Genomic DNA, 23508 nt, shown 5'->3' with positions numbered 1-23508 from the left:
AGACCCAATAAAAATAGAGTCTACGGGCTCTCCAACACTAGGGCTGAAAACCTGCGGTCGGCCTATAAGGTCTTAACCGTTGGGAGCTCTCCATCAGTATCGAGCACCTAGACGTCTGAGTAGTTCATGGCCTTGAAACAATAATATGAACAACTCTTGACAGATTATGATCAGCTCCGTCAAATGGTCATGGAGATTAGATCAAGGATGGGTGATGATACATGTGCAGTCCCTTTTTGGTCGTACGGTCCCGGGGACAACCAGCCTCCTCCTCCTCCTCCTACTTCTCCAGCTCCGCCATTATTTTAGTTTAATTTGTTTTTGAAACACATTAAACTTGTAATGGATATTTGGATGAATATTATTTAACATTATTTTTATATTTTTAATGTTTAATACAATTTTATTTGGTTATTTATTTGGTTAATTAGTTTTTTTACTATTAATAAATATTTTTTTATAAATATTTTACATAAATACCGATGGTTTTCCAGACGGAACCAGGCCGTCGGTATTTTACCGAGAGTTGCAAAAAAATTACCACCCATGCCACAATCACTGATGGATATATTCCATCGGTGTTTACCATTACTATTACCAACAAAATATATTTCGTCGGTATTTGACAGAGAGTTCTGAAATATTTACCGTCCATGCCACAATCACCGATGGATATTTCGTCGGTGATTACCGTTGACAATATAGATGGAATGATTCCGTCAGTAAAGTTCTTGCGGGAAAAAAATTTTGGCGCGCTTCGCCGTCTGTAAGATTGTCGGTGTTTGATTTTTTATTGCCGACAGAATTAGCGATGGAACGAGAAATTACCGACGATCAATATTCCGACAAACGTATTCCGTCGGTGAGGCTGTCGGGAAAAATTTTATCGGTGAATTGCGTGCCTTATACCGACGGAATGAATTCGTTCGTAAAAATGTTTAATGGTGTAGTGAAAGCCTTGGAATCAGAATCAAAACATGCTTAAAAAAATTGTCTCTCAAGTAAAATATTCAAGATGTGTTTGCTCTTTTAAAAATGATAAGCATTATACTTTGAGCATAACTTAATTCTGGATAAAAGATGTAGTATAATCGGATCTCCAGGGTACGGTCTGTCACAGTGGTGTTGAATGGTATTGTGAAACGACGTTAAAATCAAGGGATCCAATTACAATTTATCTGGGGCCTTGATTATAAAATTGTAAAAACATCCAAGGACCAAATCAGAAATATTCATTTTGAATTAGAAAAACAGCGCCGTTTCCTTGACAACTGTTTATCGCCTTCTTCATTCGCGACGGTTTCTGCAGTAAAGGCAATGCAGGCGTTAGCAGTGGAGCCGCTTCAATCAAGGAGCACGTCTCACAGCTGTTATCCCTCGCCACCATGATGCACGCCAGCCGTTACCATCTTTCTGCAATAAAAGCATGCATCTATAGCCAGAGGAGAGACAGGCATGAGAGAGGGGGGGTTGAGACGAACGAAAAACGGAGGGGGAAGAGGGAGAATAAAAAAGAAACAGAGAGAAGCATTGGCCAGCCAACGCACGAGCATCAGCTGCACCAGAAAGAAAAACAGAGGGGAGGGAACGACCGCAGAGAAACGAAAGGGAAGAAAAGCAGGGGAGGACAGAGGAGGAAAAAGGAAGGAGAAAGAAAGAAAAAGAACTAAAGAGAGTAGAAAGCACAAAAAAAAAAACAGAGACCAGAAGGAAAAGACAGACGCAAACCAGCTGAACAGAGAAAAAAACAGGGGAAGCACACAGAGGGATGAAGAAAAAATGAAGACTGGGAACTAACACAAAAAAAAAAAAACAGAGAAAAACTAGAAGAAAAAAGACACAGCGTTGATCGTTTTCATCGTCCCCAGAACCAGTCACCAGCGATCCTGCGCAGCAGTTTCATCGCCATCGTCTTCGTCTGTCTCAGTTACCAGGTAAGCTTCATACATTTCTCTTCACGTTGCATTTTTTCTGTCATTGCATGCAGAGTTTTAAGACCCGGACCGGCCAGCGGGCCGACCCGGGACCCGGCCGACCCGGGCCTGAGACTAGTCCGGATGGAGGAAAAAACCCGTTTGGAAATTGATCCGGAAAAACCCGATCAACCTAATGGGTCGACTCGGGACCCGGTTAAACCCAGGTGAGACCTGATCAATTTTTTTTTAATTTGACAGTCATTAAACGAAGTTATTTTAGCCTTTTAAAAGGCCAAAACACTGAAACTGAAGAGTAAAGAAGAACGAAGCAATATCAGTTACAATTTGCAAACCTAATTAACTCAACTCTTTGAAACCCAGCTGAGGAGCAGAGGATGTCTTGACTATTGATCGCTATTGTTTCTCTGCGAAAAAGGTTTGAATCTCCTTCTTTCACTCTCTGTTTTCTTTATTCTTGACCGTTGAAACAATTTGTTTTCGAATATGGAATTAAGCACAATGATAGCAAAACACAACCAGTCAGTCGCCCCCCTCCCCCCTCAGTCTATCGAACAGCTGAACTGCGTGCCTTGTCTCTTTCTGATTTAACAATGGGGGAGACCGACGTTTCTGCTCCCGGCGAGAAAACCATAAGCAAAAAGTTAGTCTCTCTCTCATTTGTTCTTACTGAAAATTCTGTTTTCTATTTTTTTTCAGTGATGGATTGATTGTGGCTTTTGGGTATGTTGCTACTCTTGCAGTGCACTGAAGAAGGAATTAAAGAATAAGAAGAAAGAAGAACAGAGACGCCAAAAAGAGACGTCCTCTGCTCAGTAATAAGGAATGAAGTGTCAGGTGTCGATGGTGGCCGCGGAGAAAGTGCAGTGTCTTGTTGATTTTGGTGGCTTCCTTTTGTCTTTTTGAATTTCAGTTGCTCCCTTTCGTCTTGTAATTTCAGTTGCTTCCTTTAGCTATGTGCCCTGAAAATTACCCTGAAGATTATATGTTTTTTGCAAGAAATATTATGCTCAAATATTCTCGCTTTTTGCTTGATTGTCTTCTGTGTCTCATATGCATGATCGTGGCTGGCTGGCCCTTGAGGCTTTGGGTGACGTAGCATTTTTAGAGGTCACATTGGAATTCATTTGGCATTGATTTAAGGATTACTTTTGGTCTTGCTGTAGTAATGTAGGTAATGTGGGGGTTTTTTGAGTTAATTGTTTGATTTATTTAAATCTGCAAAATGACAACATATGCAATGCTTAATGTTGTATTTTGTGATGAATTTCCAGTCCAACATGGTCCATGGCTACACTATGGAATGTGTAATGGGCTCAAACCCGTGTATTGATAATATTATCTGCTCTTGCTTTTTAATTGAGCTAAATTTATTTTATGCGTGTAGTTCCAAATGAACATTGCTGGGGTGATATGCGTGTAATTCCAAATGAACATTGCTGGTGTGCTGTGTAATGTTATATGAATCGGGAAATGATTGTCTGTTGAATGGTGACTGTTTTGTCTTTAATTTGTTTCTATTGATGATTTATTCTTTTTTTCAGGGATTATCATCCTGAAAATGTCCTTTCATCAATGGAGACCATCATGTCCCTTGTCTTAAAAGAAAGTGAAGATATCTCTGTGGAATAACGGTCACCCTTTTTAGCTAGTGTGAAAAAGGGTGATGAGGTGAACTATTTCTATCAGTTCATGGCACAAGCACTCTGTTTATTTCCATCGGTTTCTGTGAATGAACTAACCGTTTTTACTGTTTCGCAGGAAGCTCTACCTGTTGCCCAAAAGTTGGGAGAGAAAGTACTTGAAACCTGTGCTACAAAGGTTAAACCTTACTTGATACAGGCTGTGAAATCTTTGGGTGTATCTTTAGAGGACTACAACGATATTATTGGTTCAATGTGCCAAGAAATCTCTGGTTCCATTGAGCAGAAAGATGTCCATGCTGGTGATGAAAATAAGGTAAGCTGTTGTGCTACTAAAGATAACATTGTAGTTATAGTGCTGATTTAACCACTCATTTAATGGTGTATCTTGTGCTGCCATCATTAAGCTGTATTTAATATATCTAGTGGCATTGCTATTTATTTTCTACAGATGATTTAATGAAGATTCTCAACTGATTTTTGCCACTTCATTCCTTATTACTGAATTTGAATTGATTGAATTGGCACATCATGGGACTGAATATTTACTTAACAAACTCTTTCTGATGTTTTTTTATAGGTGTTTTTTTGGGTTGACCATCTAACCCGTGACCCGATCACTTGACCGGGTCGATGACCGGGTCGAGTTTCAAAACTATAAATGCATGCATTTGTTCTTTCATTGTTATGTTTTACTGTTCAAGTGAATTATAATTCAGTTGAACAGTAATGATTGCTCTTTACTGTTCAATTGAATTATAATTCATTTGAACAGTAGTTTGAGCATGCACGCGTGAGGAAACTAACATATGCCTCTTATCTGTCCAGCCAGGTCACTAGCCCAACTAGGTCCAGCCCAGCCATATGGTCCGGGCCGGGTTGGGTTCAGCCCGTAAAAAAAATTCTTCAAAAAATTATTTCAAAATTATTTGTGATTTTCCATAAATTTTTTTATTGAATTTTGATTAGTATTGGTTTGTATTTTTATACCGTAAAGATACAAATTCAATATTAAAATACCTAATATTCATCAAAACATTGAAAAAATAAAACAAAATGTTTTTATTTTCAAGCATACGGCCAAGTATCTTAAAAAAAAATTATATTTTTCATATGAAATTCAAAAAATAGATATTAGCATGTATTTTTACTTTAATAACCAGTTTATTAAAGCCACGAGAACTAAGCCAATATTTCAAAAATTCTAAAAAAAAAATGCATTTTGTTTTCTTTTAATATTAAAGATTACGCACTTATACGTAAGGCGTAGTCTCGATATTAAAAAGATAGTTTTTTTATTAACTTTAGAATGGTTAGGTTTTTACCCGATAAGATAAGAACCTCCTTACCGAGGAGGACTTTTCTTAAATCATAAACGAACAAACAACTAGAAAACATGACAAGACCTTATATTTTATCAGACAATAAAACAATGCAGCTTACCTTAGGTAGGGTGTATTTGGGGTACTAATATCTTCTTGTTACGTAATCAGTCTTCGTACCCAATCTCTAAGACTAGTTAGGGTTCTTAGTGACCAAAATATTAGGTCGCAACTTCCATTCTTTTTTTTTACTAATAGAAGACAAGAATTTCTTATCTCTCTATATTTACCTGATAGATAGAAGATAATATATATAAGAGTATATATTTTATTTTCACGGGGATGCCGCATTATGTGGAAGGGACAATCTTATATATTAATTTCCTTGTTTTACAATAATACACAATACCATATTAGATTTCTTTACATCAAAGTTTACCGTCAGCTTGACTCATAACCCTTACATTGACATTATTACACAACAACAACTTTTACTAGCATCATTTTTCTTTTAGTTAAAGTATTATTTATTTTATTTGACTCATTCCCAGTCTTTTAACTTAGTCAAATCTTTAATTTTATTTAATATGCTAATATTTTCCACATTGCATTGCATATACAACTTTTCATAATTCACAACTTACCACTTAATTTCCATAACTACCTTGAAATTTCTAAACACACTAAGTCAACACAATATATTATAATGAGTATTCATGCACTCAATAATTTTTATCAATATCAATTTTAATTCTTTTAATTTTGTTTTTACAATAATTAAAATTTAAATTATACAAAATTGTCGTACCATTTAATATGCGAACAGTATAAACATAAACAAAATTGTCGTACCATTTAATAAAGAAAAATTATAACACAACATAAACAAGGGATAATTGCATTAACAGTACACCAATTTTACACCTTTTTATCAATCAAATGCATGAATTTTATTTTAATTTTGTTTAAATACACCAACTTAATTAAGAATTCTAATCAAGCACTTTCATCCAAACTCTGTTAGTTACTGCTTTTTTTTTGTATACGTGTACTTTGGCATTTATTAAAAAACATTGCAACATTGATATACCAACTTTCAGTTTTCATCAGTCAAGTAAATAAACATTTTTTTTCATTATAGTACACCATTTTTCAAAAATCTCATACAAAAACAAGCTGATTCCTTCTTTAAATCTAAATTTTATTAAAAATATTCAAAATATCCATCCCCATAAATCGGGAGTAATAACCACTGGCCAGGAAAGGTGCCTTGGGCTCTGAATTCTCACAACCACGGAGATAGCTTTCAGAGACCGTTTAAATATATAGAATTATAAATCCATAAGCATACCAAGATGGATGGTAAGCAATAAAACGTTGTGTAGGCGTCTAAATCTTGATTATGAAGCTCCAAGCATGTCTTTGGCTTTATTCAAATTAAAGACGAGGTTTCACTGAGGTTTAAACTTATGGACTCGGGATTGATGGGGTAGAGATCATGGGCAGATGTAGAGGAATTTCCAATCCATGATTTATCAGATGGAGGAAAGAGGTCTTGTGTGCTTTTTAAACTCTGGTCTGTGACCTGCTGATAGTGGCCTTTGAGACGTTTGGAGTGTAAATCATCACCATAAATGCTAGGATCTGAGGTCACCTCCTGGATGCTGGTCTGTCCTTCAAGCATGCTCACCACTTCTGACATTGCAGGCCTTAGAGATGGAGATGCATTGGTGCATAAGAGAGCCAATTTGATCATCCTCTCAGCCTCTTCCTTGTTGAATTCAGACTGCAGCTTTGGGTCCACTATCTCCATTAAATTTCCCTTTTTTTGCAATACATGGGCCTGTGACGACAATTTCAAAGACAAATAAGAAGGAAGCTAAGATATTTGACCAAATGTACCATGTTTTGCATTGAGAACTGATGCCTCATGCGTCAATGATTCAGGATAGCAACAGAAACAGACTGACGATGATTTACCCAGTCAAGAAGACAAACATTTTCGTTCTCTGGCCTGTAACTTGAGTTGCTCTTTCCACTGACAATTTCTAAGGCGACAACCCCAAAACTATAAACATCTGCTTTATCTGTTAGATAGCCCCACAGTGCATATTCTGGAGCCATATATCCTCTGAAATATATATTTTTTTTTAAAAAAACAATGCAGAATTAGTGCCCTTCAGAGACTTGAGGAGTATTACTATCAATAAAGTTCAGGAATTAAATTAGTCTCAATACAACTTACATAGTTCCAGCAACTCGAGTGCTAATATGAGTGTTCTCCTCTTCATTGAGTTTGGCTAGACCGAAGTCTGATATCTTGGCATTTAGATCTTTGTCCAGTAATACATTTGTACCTTTGATGTCCCTGTGAACAATCCTGATTGCAGATCCTTCATGGAGAAATGCTAAACCTCTGGCTATTCCAACACATATCTTATACCTTGTAGGCCAATCCAACGTCAGAAAACTTGTTTCGGAACCTGCTCCTAATAGGATTGTTGATAAGATCATTTCATGTTTGCTAGTTGATGCAGTGTTATAAACAATATATTCTACTTGAAATTTATCAACAAATGCTACTATGGTTACCGAAAAGTGCACGAGAGAGGGAGTTGTTTTCCATGTACTCGTACACCAGAAGCAACTGGTCTCCTTCAATACAGCATCCATAAAGCCTTACAAGGTTGGGATGCTGTAAACAAGATATCATGCCTATTTCGTTCACAAATTCACGGTTTCCTTGCCTGGATTTTGGAGATAGCTGCTTAACAGCAATAATAGTACCATCTGCTAATTCACCCTGCATTGGAAGTCAATCACGCATCTAAATGCTAGTGTTTTTGGGGCGGATTCACCCATGCATGATTCCAATAATAAAATTGTGATAATATGAAAAATTCATTAGATGAAAAACCTTGTATACGGATCCAAAACCACCCTCTCCAATCTTGTTTTCTGAATTGAAATTGTCAGTGGCCGCTTTTAGCCGCCTCAAGGTGAAGGAACCAGTTTTCAAATCTAGCCCTTTAAGCTCTGCACGCGGCAGTTGGTATGGGAGGATGACAGTCAGGAGACACATCGTGAAATAATAGAAATGCTTGAACATCATATATCCATGCACTACGCGCATTCTTTAGTGTGATTCGCCATTATTTAGAAAATTAAGAGAAGACTCAGTGTGCGGAAATGACTGATTTTACAGTACCTCGTTCTCTTGTGTTTTTGTCTCCATAGCAGAGCTTCCAATAAATGACACCCATTACCAAGAAAATAAGGAATGCTGCTGAAGTGACAACTCCGATCACAATAGGTTTCTTACTTGCTTCCTCAGGTTCTGATATTAAACAAAATTGCAAACGCAAAGAAGGCTAAACATCCCATCAAATGGATAATGAACATTAACGCTGTAAAGACACCCGACCACTATAGCACAATTCAATTCTCACCTTCACAATAAGTTCTGTAACCTGAAAACCACAGATCATGGAAAGATTCTTAGATGGGATAATGAAGTGAGTGGAAGAAGCTTACAGTTACAGTGACAACAAAAATCAGGCTAATCACTTATGCAGATTGGTTTATGAGACACATTAAATGTGTTTAAAAAAAAACCCAGAAAGCTCATAAAATTGAAATAGAAATGAATTCAATGGTGTACTTCTACTGTATAAATTAAACTCCTTGAAGTCTGTAAGTTTCAAATGAGAGGCAGAAAAAGAACATGTAACATACCTGAACATACGGATATAGCAGAAATTATAGGACCATAATTTCCTCTTCTTGGAATGCTAGTAGTGCCTTTTCCAGCCCAGTATAATCGGATCTCCAGGGTACGGTCTGTCACAGTGGTGTTGAATGGTATTGTGAAATTTCTGCTAGATCCTTTGGCTTCCTCTGTAAAGTTAAAGTCCTTTTGCACTTGTATTCCCTGGAACAAAGTTTCCTACTCAAAAGGGTTCCTTTGAAAAAGAAAAAAAAGGACATCCACAATCTCTTCGGAAGGAAAAGGTAATTAATTACCTGAATGTAAATATCAAAAACACGCCTTGCAACTTTGTTGTACAGTTTTTCATCTGTGAATTGTATCTCAGCAAAGTGGAGTCTGACAGTGTAATTCCCATTTTCTAGACAATATCCATAATAAGTGATAGACAGGGGAGTTTTACGTGCTGTTGCATACAATCCAGTTGAATTTGATTGAAGCGTATATGTGTTATCATAGAAATTGTTATCATCCATGAAATCTCCTGTGCTGCTGAAACCCCAGTTTGATCCTGATCTATTATAACTCCTTGCAGCAGCATTACTTCCACTATCTTGATCACCTTCATACAAGATTTTCCCATCCTTTACATCTTGTCCACCACAGTTTATATGGAATGAACGATAATCTGCAGCACATAAAACTAGTATACCATTAGACATGTTTCAATTTTCCGTTTTGTCATACTTATAGAAGCATATCAATGGGGAATGAGTTTACTTTACTACAAAGCTTCAAAACTATGATTAGTCACTGGTCAACACTTCATCAAGTGGCTTGCCATTGTCAGATTAGTTCAACTCAATGAATTCCTTCTGTCAACTTTTGGTCTTTGACGGTGAAACCAGTGGTCAAGTTCTACTTCAAACCACGTTTTGATGTATAAATTTTCCAACAAAGTGACCATGAATTGACCTTATTAGTTTTTCGAGATAGAATCTAATTAAAAAGCTAACAATCATCAATGTCATTCAAACATTGAAGTACACAAATAAATATGGTACATGGATAAACTTTAATGGCACACTCGGATTTTATGAAGTGCGCAAGTTCTTATTATGAAAAATAAAAATAAAAGAACATACATTTTGGGCACCGAGATATCTCTGAGCATGGAAGAAGATCGCTTCTGTATATCATGGAAATTATAGTATGTTAGAATAATAAATGGTTTTGTAGATTGAATTCTAAGAATCTGGTATCAGAAAAAAGCCTCGGAATCAGAATCAAAACATGCTTAAAAAAATTGTATCTCTCAAGGAAATTATTAAAGATGTGTTTGCTCTTTTAAAAAATGATAAGCATTATACTCTGAGCATAAATTAATTCTGGATATCTATCTATTCTGCTTAGGTAGGATTTAAAGATGCAGTATAGTTTATCCGAAGTAATTGTATCTGTCTCTGCAACTCTGTACTCTACTAGTGAGGATTCGTAGACACAATCAAAATTTGCTATGCATTTTGGGTTCTCTACTATCCTTTTGTAGCCCATCCATGACTCGGCAACATTCAAGGAATTCTTTTGACCCTGTGGGATTTTTTGAAATCACATACAGCAGAATCTCTATTGCTAAATTTCATCTCCAGAAATATAAATACGAAAAACATTGCAGTCCACCGAGTATAAAAGAAGAGCCTTACAAGTTATTATAGCTGGACGAGCTTCGAAACCAGTTTATATTATTCCTGATTTATAAACTCAAATCATTCAGTTTCAAAATCACCAAGAATATCCAATTTCAAAAATTTATGAACAATATCCTTACTCGTTACTGCTGCTGCATCTTGGTGGCTGTGAAAAGTTATTGTACGAAACATCACTGGAAAAGATCAAGAAAATCATAAATCTAAATACAAACTTCCACAAGGTTAGCAAATAAAGAGAATATATAAACTTCACGATGCAAGCACTAGAAATGCACTAGCTTTCATATAATGGTTTGTCTCATTGATGGTGATGGCTTGGACGACTAAGATTTAATTGTTTTTAAGGGAAATGGTTTATTAATTTTATTTAGAATTGATATGCTAGAATTGATAGATTATTTAATAGGTATTAATCATAGTTTGTCAATTTTATTTTTAAGTAGAAAATTTTGAGAAAATTGATTTTTTTTTATGGAATTGATGACAAGTAAGTTGTATTAATTTAGATTAAATAAGCTGGAGCAACTGGTGTATCCGATAGGAATCAGATATCCCCATGACTACGACCCGAGATATTAGAGCAGGTTATAGTATCTCTATCATAGGCATTCTACGATCTATCTCGAGCCCGCCATCAACAATCAATCAGAAGTTGGTTTAAGAACAAATTATTGTTGTGATAGCCAATCTGAGGGCCCAAATAAAGGCAATAAGAGAAGATGATGACATACATGTCAACTCATTATCCTCCTTTTATGAGAGCATCTTTAAAGGAAAAAACTATTTAGAAAAGCCAAATTGATAATATGACTTTTTAAATAGTGTAAATATGATATTTTTTATATATGCACTTTAATGAAAAAAAAATTATTTAGAAAAGCCAATTGTGTTTAATATATTTGATATTGACACAATAATTTATTAATTGTAACTAACTAATACAATTCCAATCAAAACCTCTCTTTTACATCAAAATATATTAAATAAAGTTTTGACTCCTAATTTGTCTTCAACCATGTTACCAAACACTAACTCAGTGCGAAGGGGGTGGAAACACACAACTTAAAGATAATAGGAAAGGGGGAAACTGTGAATGAACTTAAACACACAACTGTGAGAACCTCCTTGGGTGAGAGAAACACATAGTCGTAGGAAAACACGAGCGAAAAGGGTGAGGCAAGGCTGAGTCTAGTCGGGACTAGACTGCCGCATTGGGTTGAATTTCGTTGCGGAAAATTTAACCCCGTGACAATTGGTATCAGAGCACGGTTGATTCTAACAACGTGCAGTAGAAGTCATGGAAGCTATTCGGGAACGGTTGATGCGTCTTGAGACTTTGATAGGGTCGGATGAAGAAGACGAAGAACGTTCTATTATGGATCGCTTGAAGGAAGCTATGGAAAGCGCTGAAAGGGCTGAGAGCCTGTATATTTCTCTTGCGGCAGAATCAAGTGAACGATTGGCTGCTGCCGAAGAGACGATTGCCATTCTAAAGAGGGCAGTGTCAAACGCTCCTAGTGGGGTAAGTAATTCGAAACCTAAAGTGCTTGAACCAAAGTGTTTTGGTGGAGCAAGAAGTTCCAAAGAGCTGGAGAATTTCTTGTGGGATATGGAGCAATACTTTAGTGTTGCGAAGATTGGCGCGGCTGAACAAGTGGATCTTACCGTGATGTATCTCACGGGTGATGCGAAGCTTTGGTGGCGAACGAGAACCAAAGAGGACTTAAGTGCTGGACGTCCAAAGATTGAGACGTGGGATTGTCTCAAGCAGGAGCTGAAAGAGCAGTTCCTTCCGAACAATACATCGTGGATTGCGCGGGAGGAACTTAAAAGACTCAAACATGACAGGTCAGTTCGTGATTATGTTAAGTCTTTCAGTTCTTTGATTCTCGACATCGAGAATATGTCTGAGGAGGACAGGTTATTCAACTTCATGTTTGGATTGCAAACTTGGGCGCAAGCGGAACTAAGGCAACAGAACGTAAAGGATCTGTCCTCCGCTATTGCTGCTGCTGACAACTTGATTGATTTTAAATCAACTACTAGAGAGGGCTATACATCAACCTCCTTCAAGTCTAAAGGAAGAAACAAGGAGGAAAGAACGAGGAAGAAGTTCGGTGGGGGTGCATCGAGGGCTACTGTCGCGGAGAAGGGCAAGGCCAAGTTTATGGGTGCACAAGGTAAGAGTACTAAACCGAACTTTACTTGCTTCATTTGTGATGGTCCTCACTTTGCGAGGGAATGTCCAAAGAGGGAGAAGTTGAATGCTATTCGGGCCGGGGATAGCGATGAGGGGGAAGGGGTAGTTACGCACGTCAATCCTATGCATGTGATAAACTGCCTGGTAGCTAAATCAGGGGATGGGGCTGCCGAAACCCGCCCTTTCGATAAAGACTTGGCGAGGATTGATGCACTGCGGAAAGGGAAGTCAGGGGCTACGGACAATCTATTGTATGTGAAGATTGTGATAAATGGCAAAGACGTGAATGCTATGCTGGATTCAGGCGCAACCCACACGTTTGTGGCAGATCGGCTGGTGAAAGAACTTGGCCTGCGGCTGAGTGACAGCCACACATCCATGAAGGCAGTAAACTCGAAGGCACAGAGGATTGCTGGGATGTCTTACGATGTGCCGATAACGCTGGATCAGTGGAGAGGTAAGCATGATGTGCTGGTCGTAAATCTTGACGATTACGATATTATTCTTGGCCTTGATTTCTTATGAAAAGCCAAGGTTGTCTTGATGCCTTATCTCAATGGAATGATGATTTCAAGTGAGGGATGCCCATGTTTCGTCCCATATTGTAACGTCGCAGCTGCGAATGTGGTGAAAAAGGGGAAGAGCTTGGTCTCGGCAATTGCTATTGATAAATCATTACGGAAAGGAGGGGAAGTGTTTCTGGCAACAATAGTTGACGAGAAGGCAGACCATTGTGGTGAGGTGCCAAAGAAATTGCTAGCGTGCTGCAGCAATTCGAAGATGTGATGCCGCCTCAGCTACCGAAGAAACTCCCGCCTAGGAGGGCCATTGACCATCGAATTGAGCTGGTGCCAGGGGCAAAGCCACTATCTCAAGCCCTTTATCGAATGTCGCCAAGGGAATTGGCAGAATTGAGGAAACAATTGGAAGAGCTGATTGACTCAGGGTTTGTTCGAACTTCCAAGGCTCCGTATGGTGCTTCGGTTTTGTTTCAAAAGAAGGCGGATGGAAGCCTTCGCATGTGTGTGGACTACCGAGTACTTAACAAGGTAACAATCAAAAACAAATATCCTGCTCCTTTAATTCAGGATTTGATGGACAGAATGTGTGGAGCCTCAATCTTTACGAAATTGGACTTGCGATTGGGGTTTTGGCAAGTGCGGGTTGCTGATGGTGATGAGCATAAAACTACTTGTGTGACAAGGTATGGCTCCTATGAGTTTCTAGTTATGCCATTTGGCCTAACAAATGCTCCAGCAACATTTTGTAATCTCATGAATGACGTGTTATATGATTTCTTAGACAATTTTATTGTAGTCTACTTAGATGACATTGTAATCTATAGTAGAGGCATTGAAGATCATGTAACTCATCTCCCTAAAGTCCTAAATAGATTGAGAGAATATGAATTGTATGTAAAGAGAGAAAAGTGTGAGTTTGCAAAAGCTGAAATTATGTTCTTAGGCCACTTGATTGGAGAAGGACAGGTGAAGATGGATCCACGGAAGATTCAAGCCATCGTTGAATGGTCAGCACCAAAATCAGTCCCGGAATTGAGGTCATTTTTGGGGCTTACAAACTACTACAGACGATTCATTGAGGGTTATAGCAAGAAGACAACTCCTCTCTCGGATCTTCTCAAGAAGAATCAGAGATGGGAATGGACGGTTAACCGCCAGCAAGCTTTTGAGAAGCTAAAGACAGCGGTAGCGTTAGCTCCAGTCTTGGGGCTGCCTGATTTTGAGAAGCCATTTGAAGTGCATACTGATGCTTCGGATAGGGCTATTGATGGAGTGCTGGTGCAAGAAGGACATCCGGTTGCTTTCGAGAGTCGGAAGCTAAATGACGCGGAACAGAATTACTCGACGCACGAGAAAGAAATGACGGCAGTAGTGCACTGCCTTGGCATATGGAGAGTATATCTGTTGGGGCCGAAATTTGTTGTCAAGACTGACAATGTTGCCAACACATTCTTCTGGACGCAGAAGAAATTGTCGCAGCGACAAGCTCGGTGGCAGGAATTCTTGGCCGAATATGATTTTGTATGGAAGCACAAACCAGGAAGCCACAATCAGGTTGCGGATGCACTTAGCAGACGCGAAGTAATCGCTACTGTTCTTGCTATTGTTCAGGTGGAGTCGGACATGCTGTGTCAACTTCGTCAAGCTGCAGGGGAGGATGCAGCATACAAGAAATTGGTTGAGCTTGTACAAGAAGGGACAATACGGAGGTATTGGTTGGAACAGGACCTACTCTATGCAAAGGGGGGGTCGAATCTTCGTGCCAAAGGGAGAGCTGCGGAAACACTTATTGATGGAGACTCATGATTCGTAGTGGGCTGGACATCCAGGTAGAGAAAGGATGGTTGCTCTCCTGTCGCAGACTTATTATTGGCCGAAGATGGAGGAAGATGTAGAACTTTATGTTAGGACTTGTCTAGTGTGCCAACAAGACAAGACTTTACAGCAGCGTGAGGCAGGCTTGTTACAGCCGCTGCTGATTCCAGAAAGGCCTTGGGTATCGGTCTCAATGGATTTCATTGTTGGTTTTCCAAAGGTGGATGGCATGAACACAATCATGGTTGTTGTGGACAGATTCACTAAGTATGCGGTGTTTGTCGCTGCCCCGACGGTGTGTACAGCCGAAGTGGCCGTTGAATTATTCTACCGTAACGTGGTGAAGTACTTTGGAGTACCTTCTGACATTGTAAGTGATCGTGATGTGAGATTCACGGGCAGATTATGGACAACATTGTTCAACATGATGGGAACAAGGCTGAAGTTTTCGACTGCCAATCACCCGCAAACTGATGGACAGACGGAAAGAATAAATGCTTTGCTGGAGGAATATTTGAGACACTACGTAACAGCGACATAGCGAAACTGGATGGAGTTGCTGGATAGTGCGCAGTTTTGCTATAATCTTCAAAACTCCTGCGGAAATTGCAGTGCAGATATCGGGTGGGAAGAGTCCAACGGCGTACAGGTTTGCGATGGAACGGCAGGAACTGTTTGAGCAAGCCCAAGATAGCTTGCGTAAGGCAAGGAAAAGGATGCTCAAATATGCCAATCAAAAGCGAAGATTAATGGAATTCAGTGTGGGTGACAAGTGTTGCTCAAGTTAACTCCGCAAATTTGGAAGAAAATTGTGGGGACGACGAAGCACCGAGGGTTGGTGCCAAGATATGACGGGCCTTTTGAGATCATTGAAAAGGTAGGGGTTGTCGCATACAGATTGAAGCTGCCCGAACAGCTGAAGCTTCATCCTACTTTTCACGTAAGTTACTTGCGGCCTTTTTATGAAGATCACGAGGATCCGAAAAGAAGTAAGTCACAACAAGCTCCTCTTACGATTCATAAACAATTTGACGATGGTATTGTCAAGATTATGGATCATCGTAGACTCGGCCAACATCGAAAGAATCGGCGGACAGAATTCTTGATAAAATGGAAGAAAAATGAGGAGGTTTCGTGGGAAAAGGATACAGATTTATGGCAATTTGAGGACCAAATACAAGACTACCTCACGTCTATTCCGATGAGGGTGTCAGACTCTTCTAGTGGGGGTGGTTTGTTAGGTCTCTAGGCGCGGGGACGCGCCAATGAAAGCACACTGCCTAGAATTCGGCAGCAATGGACAGCGGCAACCTTGCATAGGCAGAAACGAATTCGGCAAGCAGCGTGCAATGATCTATACGAGTCTTTGAGCTACGACTTGGCATGGACGTGGGGACTTAGATACTGGACCTTCTAAGTCAGTAGCTGACACAGCAGAACAGGCAGTTGGGACTGCCAAGTAGACAGCCAGGAAATGGGGGAAGTGGCAACTTCATGGGAGGCAAAACGTGGGAGCATAACTGGGGTGTTCTCCATGCCACTAAGTCCTGGAAACATGGGATCATGGGTAAGAGGTAGTGCTCCACTATGTCCTGAAAACATGAGATCATGGGTTAGAGGAAGTGCTCTACTGGGTCCCGAAAATGGGGGATAATGGGGGGAGCCTGCAACTCATATCTGTTTATAAATAGGCTGCCAAGCCTCTACTGTGTAGCATGCGATTTTGTGCATAGCACACACACTCTTGTTGTGTATTCCTTTGTTGATGAGATAAATAAAGGTTGAGAGGGATTCTTGTAATCTTGTTGTGCTTGCTTGTGTTTGTTCTTTGTTTACGACGATGCAACTGTGAGAACCTCCTTGGGTGAGCGAAATATATAGTCGTAGGAAAACACGAGCGAAAAGGGTGAGGCAAGGCTGAGTCTAGTCGGGACTAGACTGCCGCATTGGGTTGAATTTCGTTGCGGAAAATTTAACCCCGTGACAATAAGCATGACGAAATTGAGTACAGTGCTGTCAGTGGTGAGACTGCAGTGCAGAGAAGACGCTAAAAGTAAGCGGTTTTTTTAAAATCAAGATTAATTACTTGCAGCTTCACTCTCAGGTTATATTATTGTGTTTCAGCGCAGAGAGGTCAAATGTCATATTTGTATATTCAGTTAAGGTCACGCAGTTCATAAACTTACAGGCATTAGTCATGGATCTTCAAGGAAAAAAGGCAAGCATATCAATATTCAAATAAGTACTGAATCCAATGATGGGTGTAATTTAGGAACCTACAGATTTTGGCTGTTTTGGAGGAATGAGTCTTGCACTGTTCCAGTCAGCTTGTTGCCACTCAAGAACCTGGTAAGAACCACACTCATACTTTCAGCATAATTTATTGCGCCATCCTTGATAAGATTTCAATAACCAAATTTCAAATTATCAGACTTTAACATTGCTCACGTAAACTGTCGTCGTATTGTAGTAGGAGGAATCTCCCCAACCAACTTGTTAAAAGTTAAGTCGCTGCAAGAAATTACAGCAAACAAAATTTTAGGCTTCAGTCTCTGAAGAAAATCTTACATCTTTGTAAATATAATGGCAATAAACAGGTGAATATATATGTCTCATAATTAAAGGTTATTAAATTCTTTGAAGTAATCCTCTATTTATTTTCTTCCTTGGAGAGTTGCAGTTGCTTGGAATCACTACCTTCTCATAGGAGCTCATCGGTTGTGAAAATAAGTCAATGTTATGTTAGAAGCTAGTTGTGATTCTTCTACTCACTCTAGTAGGACTTTACTTATTATATACCCAGGATTATATATTAATGGAGGATCTTTAACTTATCCTAACGACCTGATGATTCAGGCTGTACATGGAGATCATAATGAAAAATGTGGCAGAATTGAAATGTATCAAAAGAAATTCTATGTTGCTTAGCAGCGGATGTAAGTTCACACTTACAGTGTTGTTTCCACTTTCCATGCGTTTTCTGGGATTGTTCCATTTAAATTGATGTTCCTCAGAACCCTTGCAACAAGTTACAGGTTGGTTAAACAGTTCTGAACAGAACATATCCTCAACTTTACTATGAAAAGTTATGAAGCAGTTCACATACAAGAATTTCCTTGCAATCGACGAGTTAGGTAACTGAAACTCTGGTCCAGGCATATCAGCAATCCTCCTGCAGAACAGTAAGAGACCTTGAATATAAGTTAAATGTTCAATTCCCTTCATTTATCTCTCTCTCTCTTCCCCTCTCCCTTTCACACACACAGAGAATTCTTCAATAATTAATACAGCAGGAGGTATGCAGCACAAGAAAGTGGTTTTACTCACAAATCAGACAACTTTTCCAAATGAAAAATCGCAAGAGGTATACGTCCTTGCAATCCAGTCGCGTACAATTCACTTCATTAGTCACGAAAAGAACAAAAAATCTCAATAAAGTGTATCATGTTGCATTAGAATGAATTAAGATCTTGTGAAGATAAACATCTCACAGCTGTTGAAGTTGAGTCCAGTTCCCAATGAACTCGGGTACGGTGCCATTAAGATTATTATCACTTACGCGACTGCACATTAAATATGTTAAATCATCGAGAGAGAAAAAATGTGTTTTAAGGAAAATAAGTGAGGGCTTACAAATCCTCCAAGTCTTTTATCTGCGCAAGTGCCTCTGGCAAGGTCCCCACTAACTTATTGCCGGAGAGTATCCTGCAATTGTTAATTCACGGCATCAAAGCAAAGATTTCAACTAATGAAAACGAAATCTCTAGCAAGTCTTCACAATGAAGAATTTAGTTAAATGTCTTACAGAGTTTTTAAGTTGACAAGCTTGCCAAGCTCAGGCGGGACAACACCAGAAAACTGATTTGATTCAAGGCTCCTATATTTTATAATTGCATTTGATAGAGTGAAATAACCATTAGAGAACAAAGTAAACTAGCATTGCTTGCAATATTCGAATAACTCAAACTAGAGGTAGAGCACTATAACAGATTCAAGCCATACAAGTAGGTGAGGGCAGTAAAACTTCCCAAGTGTCCAGGAATATTTCCTGACAAGCGATTTGCAGTAAGCGAGCTGTATAAGAGGTTAGTTGTGTTAAGCTCACTCTTAGATAGAAAATAAGATAAACCCAGATGAGGGGTGAATTTATTAATGAGCTTACATGAAAGACAGATATTTCATCGAAGCCCATTCCACCGGAATTGTGCCGTATAGATAGTTGCGAGCAAAATCTCTGTCATAGACAATGTTGTTGTATAAAAATTATTTTCTATCTTGAAAATTGCTCCAAAAATTAATATAAACGCTTGAAATTTTAATATAAACTGTGACAGACAATGGCAAACTCATAATCACATAACATCTGATGAGTATTAATTATCATCGTGGCATCTCAAGATTCAGAATTGAGGCCTCGAAGCAGAAACATATATATGTCCTTAATTAAGGGTTCTTACATTTTTTGGACATAAGTAAGGTTGGCCAATTCCGGAGGAAGCCTGCCTGGAAGACTGTAATCTTTGAGCTGGCTTTATTGCAAGCAGGAGAGAGACATCATTGGTCACAGTTTAGGAAAGCTAAGATATATATATATATATATATATATATATATATATATATAACAAAGAAAAACATAAAAATGTAAAGTAATTAAGAGGCTTACAATGAAGTAATGTGACAGTAATTATCATCAGTGATGCTGCAGTTACATTCGATGGTGCTGTTTACTTCTAGTGGAGCAGAAGTCAGTTCTGTCTTAACGAGTCTATTTGGTTGACAACGACCGTCGAACTTCAAGGATAGTTGGCCATCCTCGTCTACTGTCTTACCGATTTGTCTTAACGCTTCAACTGGTGGGTTTTTTTTTTTTTAAAAAAAAATAATTCATGAGGAATGTGTACTATTCAAAACATTCTCAAATAGATTATTATTAATAATAGTAGTAAATAGATTACGATTATACACACACTCCCTCGACCATTTGAATCAAGTTAATTTATCGTCCTAGTCAAACCTTAAGATTATATTCTTTTTAGTTTTTTTTTAATGAAATTGTTTGCAATTAAAAAAAAAATCTTGATTATAAAAAAATAATCTAAAATGATATTATTTTAAATAAAATTTAAAAATAAAATATTATTTGTTAACTCAATTGCTTAACTAGATTTAACTATATAAACTTTTAAATCAATTTAAAATAAAATGCAATCTAAATTAAACTCTAAATTGATTGTTAAGTTTAAATATTATATTGTTGGATCGGTGGATTATTACTATAAGAATTTGTTATGTATAAATATTATTTTATTGTTATTTATACCGATAGATGTATCTTAATTGGTATGATCAAACGAAAGAAAGAAATCATGAATTTAAATTCTACAGTGAGTATGTCATTTCTTAAAACAGAATTAGATACAAAAATAATTCATGAGGAATGTGTACTATTCAAAACATTCTCAAATAGATTTAAAAAAGTTTTGGTTATTGTTGTTTAATTGTGCGAGTCTCTTGAAGTTTAATGCAAGAAATACAATTAGTAAACTATATTCATATTATTTTATATAATAATAATTAATAAGAACTAAAGAAAAACGAGGGTACTTCACTAACCCCTCCTCGCAAATCAATTTTAATTGGAATAATGATTTTTTATATATAATTTTATTTTTATTTTTCAATATTAGATTTATTAAAAATTAAGTTTTATAAAAAAATTTAATTTTTTTCTATAGGGTTATTTTATTTTCATGACCTAAACAATGAGTTTTGTAGATTAATTTGATTAACTTGATTTTTTTTGTTATTTTTTTAATTGAATATTGTTTTTCCAGTTACTCCATCAATATTGAGTTAATTGAAATTAGATTTTATAATTTGTTTTATTTTTTATGAAGTTATTCTAACCTTTTGACACAAGTTTGAAAGGTTAACTCGAGTTGACTCAAGTTATTTTTTTACTTTTATCCTCCAACATTGAATTTACTAGGTATTGAAATTCATAATTATTTTTCTATTTGCTTTTTATAGGGCTATTATGGCCTTATGACATGTGTCTTAGATTTTACTTTTTTTTTAATCGAATTTATTTTTAATTGCATCCTTCAATATTGAGAATTAATCTTTATAATTTTTATAAATTTGCTTTTCATGAAATTATCTTGTCTCATAACCCAAGTTCGATAAGTTAATCTAGGTTGACTAAAGTTGTTTTTTTGTTATTAAATTTTATTTTTAATTTCATCCTTTAACATTTTACTGATTAAGAATTGAGTTTTATTTTTCTCTTATTTATTTTTTATAGGGTTATCACGGTCTCATGACCTAGGACAGAGATATGACAAGTTAATCCAAGTCAATTTATATGTTTTTTTTATATTTACAAAAAAATATCATCTTAAATTTTTTAAATTAAACTATATTTTTATTAAACCGAATTATATTGAGTCAATTCCCATATTATTAATTTCTTTATATTCAAAATTTTTATATTCGACATCGCAGTATAAGAAGACACCATAATCCGGTAATAAACTATTAAGTTAAGGTGCATATTGCTTGAACTATATTGGGTTGGATCTCATTCAATCTAACTTGATAATTACTGTTAGGTACTAGCTAAATTACTGTCCTTACCTCTTAAAAAGTTTAGAAGAGGCGTACAAATAAACAATCACCTCAAAAGACAAAAAGAAAACATGATCTTTTTTTCAAAAAATTAATAATAAATAAATAAAAGAAAACATAATTTTTTTTAAATAAATAAATAATTTGAGCTTCTCTAACAATAAAAAGCCTATATATTATATATATAGTTAGAAAGGGTCACATAAATTAGATATGAGAAGCCCAACGAGGACCCAAATATTGTTAACCTAGTTGTCCAAATTCAAACAAAGATGATAGTAGAAAGTGAAGGGGAAACTTTCATCCGGTCCAAATGCGCAGTTTTAAAATTAATAACTTTTAAGGTTTATAAAAAATAAAAAACTTTCTACAATAAATAGAATAACAAAAATGGAAGTGGAATAAAACCACCCTTGTTGTTTTTGTTCTAATTCTTTTATAATATTCAAATTCATGAAATTAGAATAATAAATCTGTTTTATTTTTATATTTCTTTGAACTATGAAAGAAATCCTTTTTTCTATTTCTGATTCAATCTTTTTGTTCGTAGTTTTCTAGTTTCTCTCTCTCTCTCTCTCTCTATATATATATATATATATATATGAATGATTTACCATTTCCTTCCTCCATTCCACCTTAAAAGTTTATTCAAAGTCACATATTAAAATATCCTTCTTCGATTCCAAAACACAAGATAATTTATATTGATATTTATATCCATATAATATATAAGATTTAATATATAGTTGCGATAAAAAGATATTTAGCCTTTAAAGGTTACAAGTGAGAAGCAAATCTGTTGATGTTTATGGACAAAAAAAGAAAAAACGAAAACTTTATGAGAAGGTACAATGGTCCTGACACTTGGTTTTGATCAGATGAGTTGGAAAGTTTCAAAGACTTGCTGTATACTTATAAGACCTCACTGATCTGATCTCAATATATATCACTGTGAAAACAAAAAATAGTTGTTCTTACCTTCTCCTGGATGCAGCTGATCAGAAGCAAGCAAAGTAATAGAGCTCGAGAAACTGATCATCACCATGACTTGGCAAAGCTGAAACATCATTAACATCTTGTGCTGAAAATTGGCTGCGAAAGCCCGAATAAGTTTTTTATTTGTCGTCAGGAGACAGGCAGGGAAGGAGAGGTTAATTTGATTTATACTTGCCAAATCTTAAAACGTCACATCCATGGGCGTACGTACTTGTATCCTAATAGCATGTTTGGCTCTGCGGTTGAACCTGCGTTTGATCAAATTTTAATTTTTTTTTATTAAAATTAAGTGTGGTTTGTACTTTTTGGATCGTTTTGATGTGCTGATGTCAAAAATGATTTTTAAAAAATGAAAAAATATCATTGGCATGTATTTCGGCATGAAAAGCTATTTGAAAAGCAACCATTACCACACTGCTAAACACACTCTAAATCATTTCTCTGGGCGATATTTAAATTCAATTTTAACTTTTTACGAACATGATAAGAGATTTATTTCTTTTTAAAGAGTTATTGGTTTTTCCATAGCATGTAAATAGTTTTTTTAATTTCTCAATATAATTTATTTAAAATTATATTGATATTTTATGTTAAAGAGTTTATGTTAAAAATTAAAAATTAAATTCCAACAAAATTTTTACTCCAAAAATAATTGGACTCCACTTTTAATCTAGTCTAAAATGTATCTATATTATAAATAAAATTCTAACAACCGATTATAAATTATCTGAAAAAATTAAAAATGACTCTATGATTTGTAGATAAATATTTATTTGGTGAATCATTATCTTTGATGGATTTTTTTTATTTTAAACTTTTTTAAGTAAAATATTATTAAATTTATTTAACTAACTAGTAAATATAATATCTTAACATATTTCGTTCTTGATCAAGAAGTTAATAATACAGGTATGAATCTTCACCTCGTATTTTCTTGGGTTCTCCCAGTTGCAAGATGTTGAAATTTAAAAGATAAGGAGGCAGGCGCATATAGAGGCATTTGAGCCACAAATTTATTGACTACAAGCTATTATG

At 36.5% G+C, this 23508-nt stretch overlaps 1 protein-coding gene and 1 long non-coding RNA gene across 6 annotated transcripts; one reads left to right on the top strand and one right to left on the bottom strand.

Annotated features, from left to right (window-relative positions):
- Positions 1-1326: 1326 nt before the first annotated feature.
- Positions 1327-7383, top strand: LOC133703604 (uncharacterized). Of its 4 annotated transcripts, XR_009843911.1 has the most exons (6): positions 1327-2140; positions 2298-2352; positions 2432-2577; positions 2678-2817; positions 3479-3605; positions 3696-7383. It is a non-coding gene; the product is annotated as an uncharacterized LOC133703604 (long non-coding RNA). The 4 variants fall into 4 exon arrangements; XR_009843909.1 differs by having other exon boundaries at positions 2298-2577; XR_009843910.1 differs by lacking the exon at positions 1327-2140 and having other exon boundaries at positions 2215-2352.
- LOC133703603 (probable LRR receptor-like serine/threonine-protein kinase At1g29720) lies at positions 6111-22589 on the bottom strand. Of its 2 annotated transcripts, none has more exons than XM_062128228.1 (25): positions 22456-22589; positions 19514-19700; positions 19308-19379; positions 19013-19084; positions 18853-18924; positions 18656-18727; positions 18484-18555; positions 18342-18413; positions 18178-18249; positions 17957-18022; positions 17803-17868; positions 17299-17361; positions 17131-17196; positions 10434-10487; positions 10309-10353; positions 9751-9794; positions 8923-9293; positions 8635-8830; positions 8349-8369; positions 8108-8236; positions 7817-7935; positions 7492-7702; positions 7145-7388; positions 6880-7030; positions 6111-6742 (listed from the first exon to the last, which is right to left on the bottom strand). In XM_062128228.1, exons 1-25 carry the CDS (start codon positions 22550-22552, stop codon positions 6332-6334), a joined length of 3045 nt encoding a protein of 1014 aa, XP_061984212.1. In that variant the 5' UTR covers positions 22553-22589; the 3' UTR covers positions 6111-6331. The 2 variants fall into 2 exon arrangements, with proteins under 2 accessions (XP_061984212.1, XP_061984213.1); XM_062128229.1 differs by having other exon boundaries at positions 7145-7382.
- Between the last annotated feature and the right edge of the window lie 919 nt (positions 22590-23508).

Source organism: Populus nigra, chromosome 9 (genome assembly GCF_951802175.1).
Source record: "Populus nigra chromosome 9, ddPopNigr1.1, whole genome shotgun sequence".
Classification (NCBI taxonomy): domain Eukaryota; kingdom Viridiplantae; phylum Streptophyta; class Magnoliopsida; order Malpighiales; family Salicaceae; genus Populus; species Populus nigra.
This window is presented reverse-complemented; position numbering and strand designations above follow the sequence as displayed.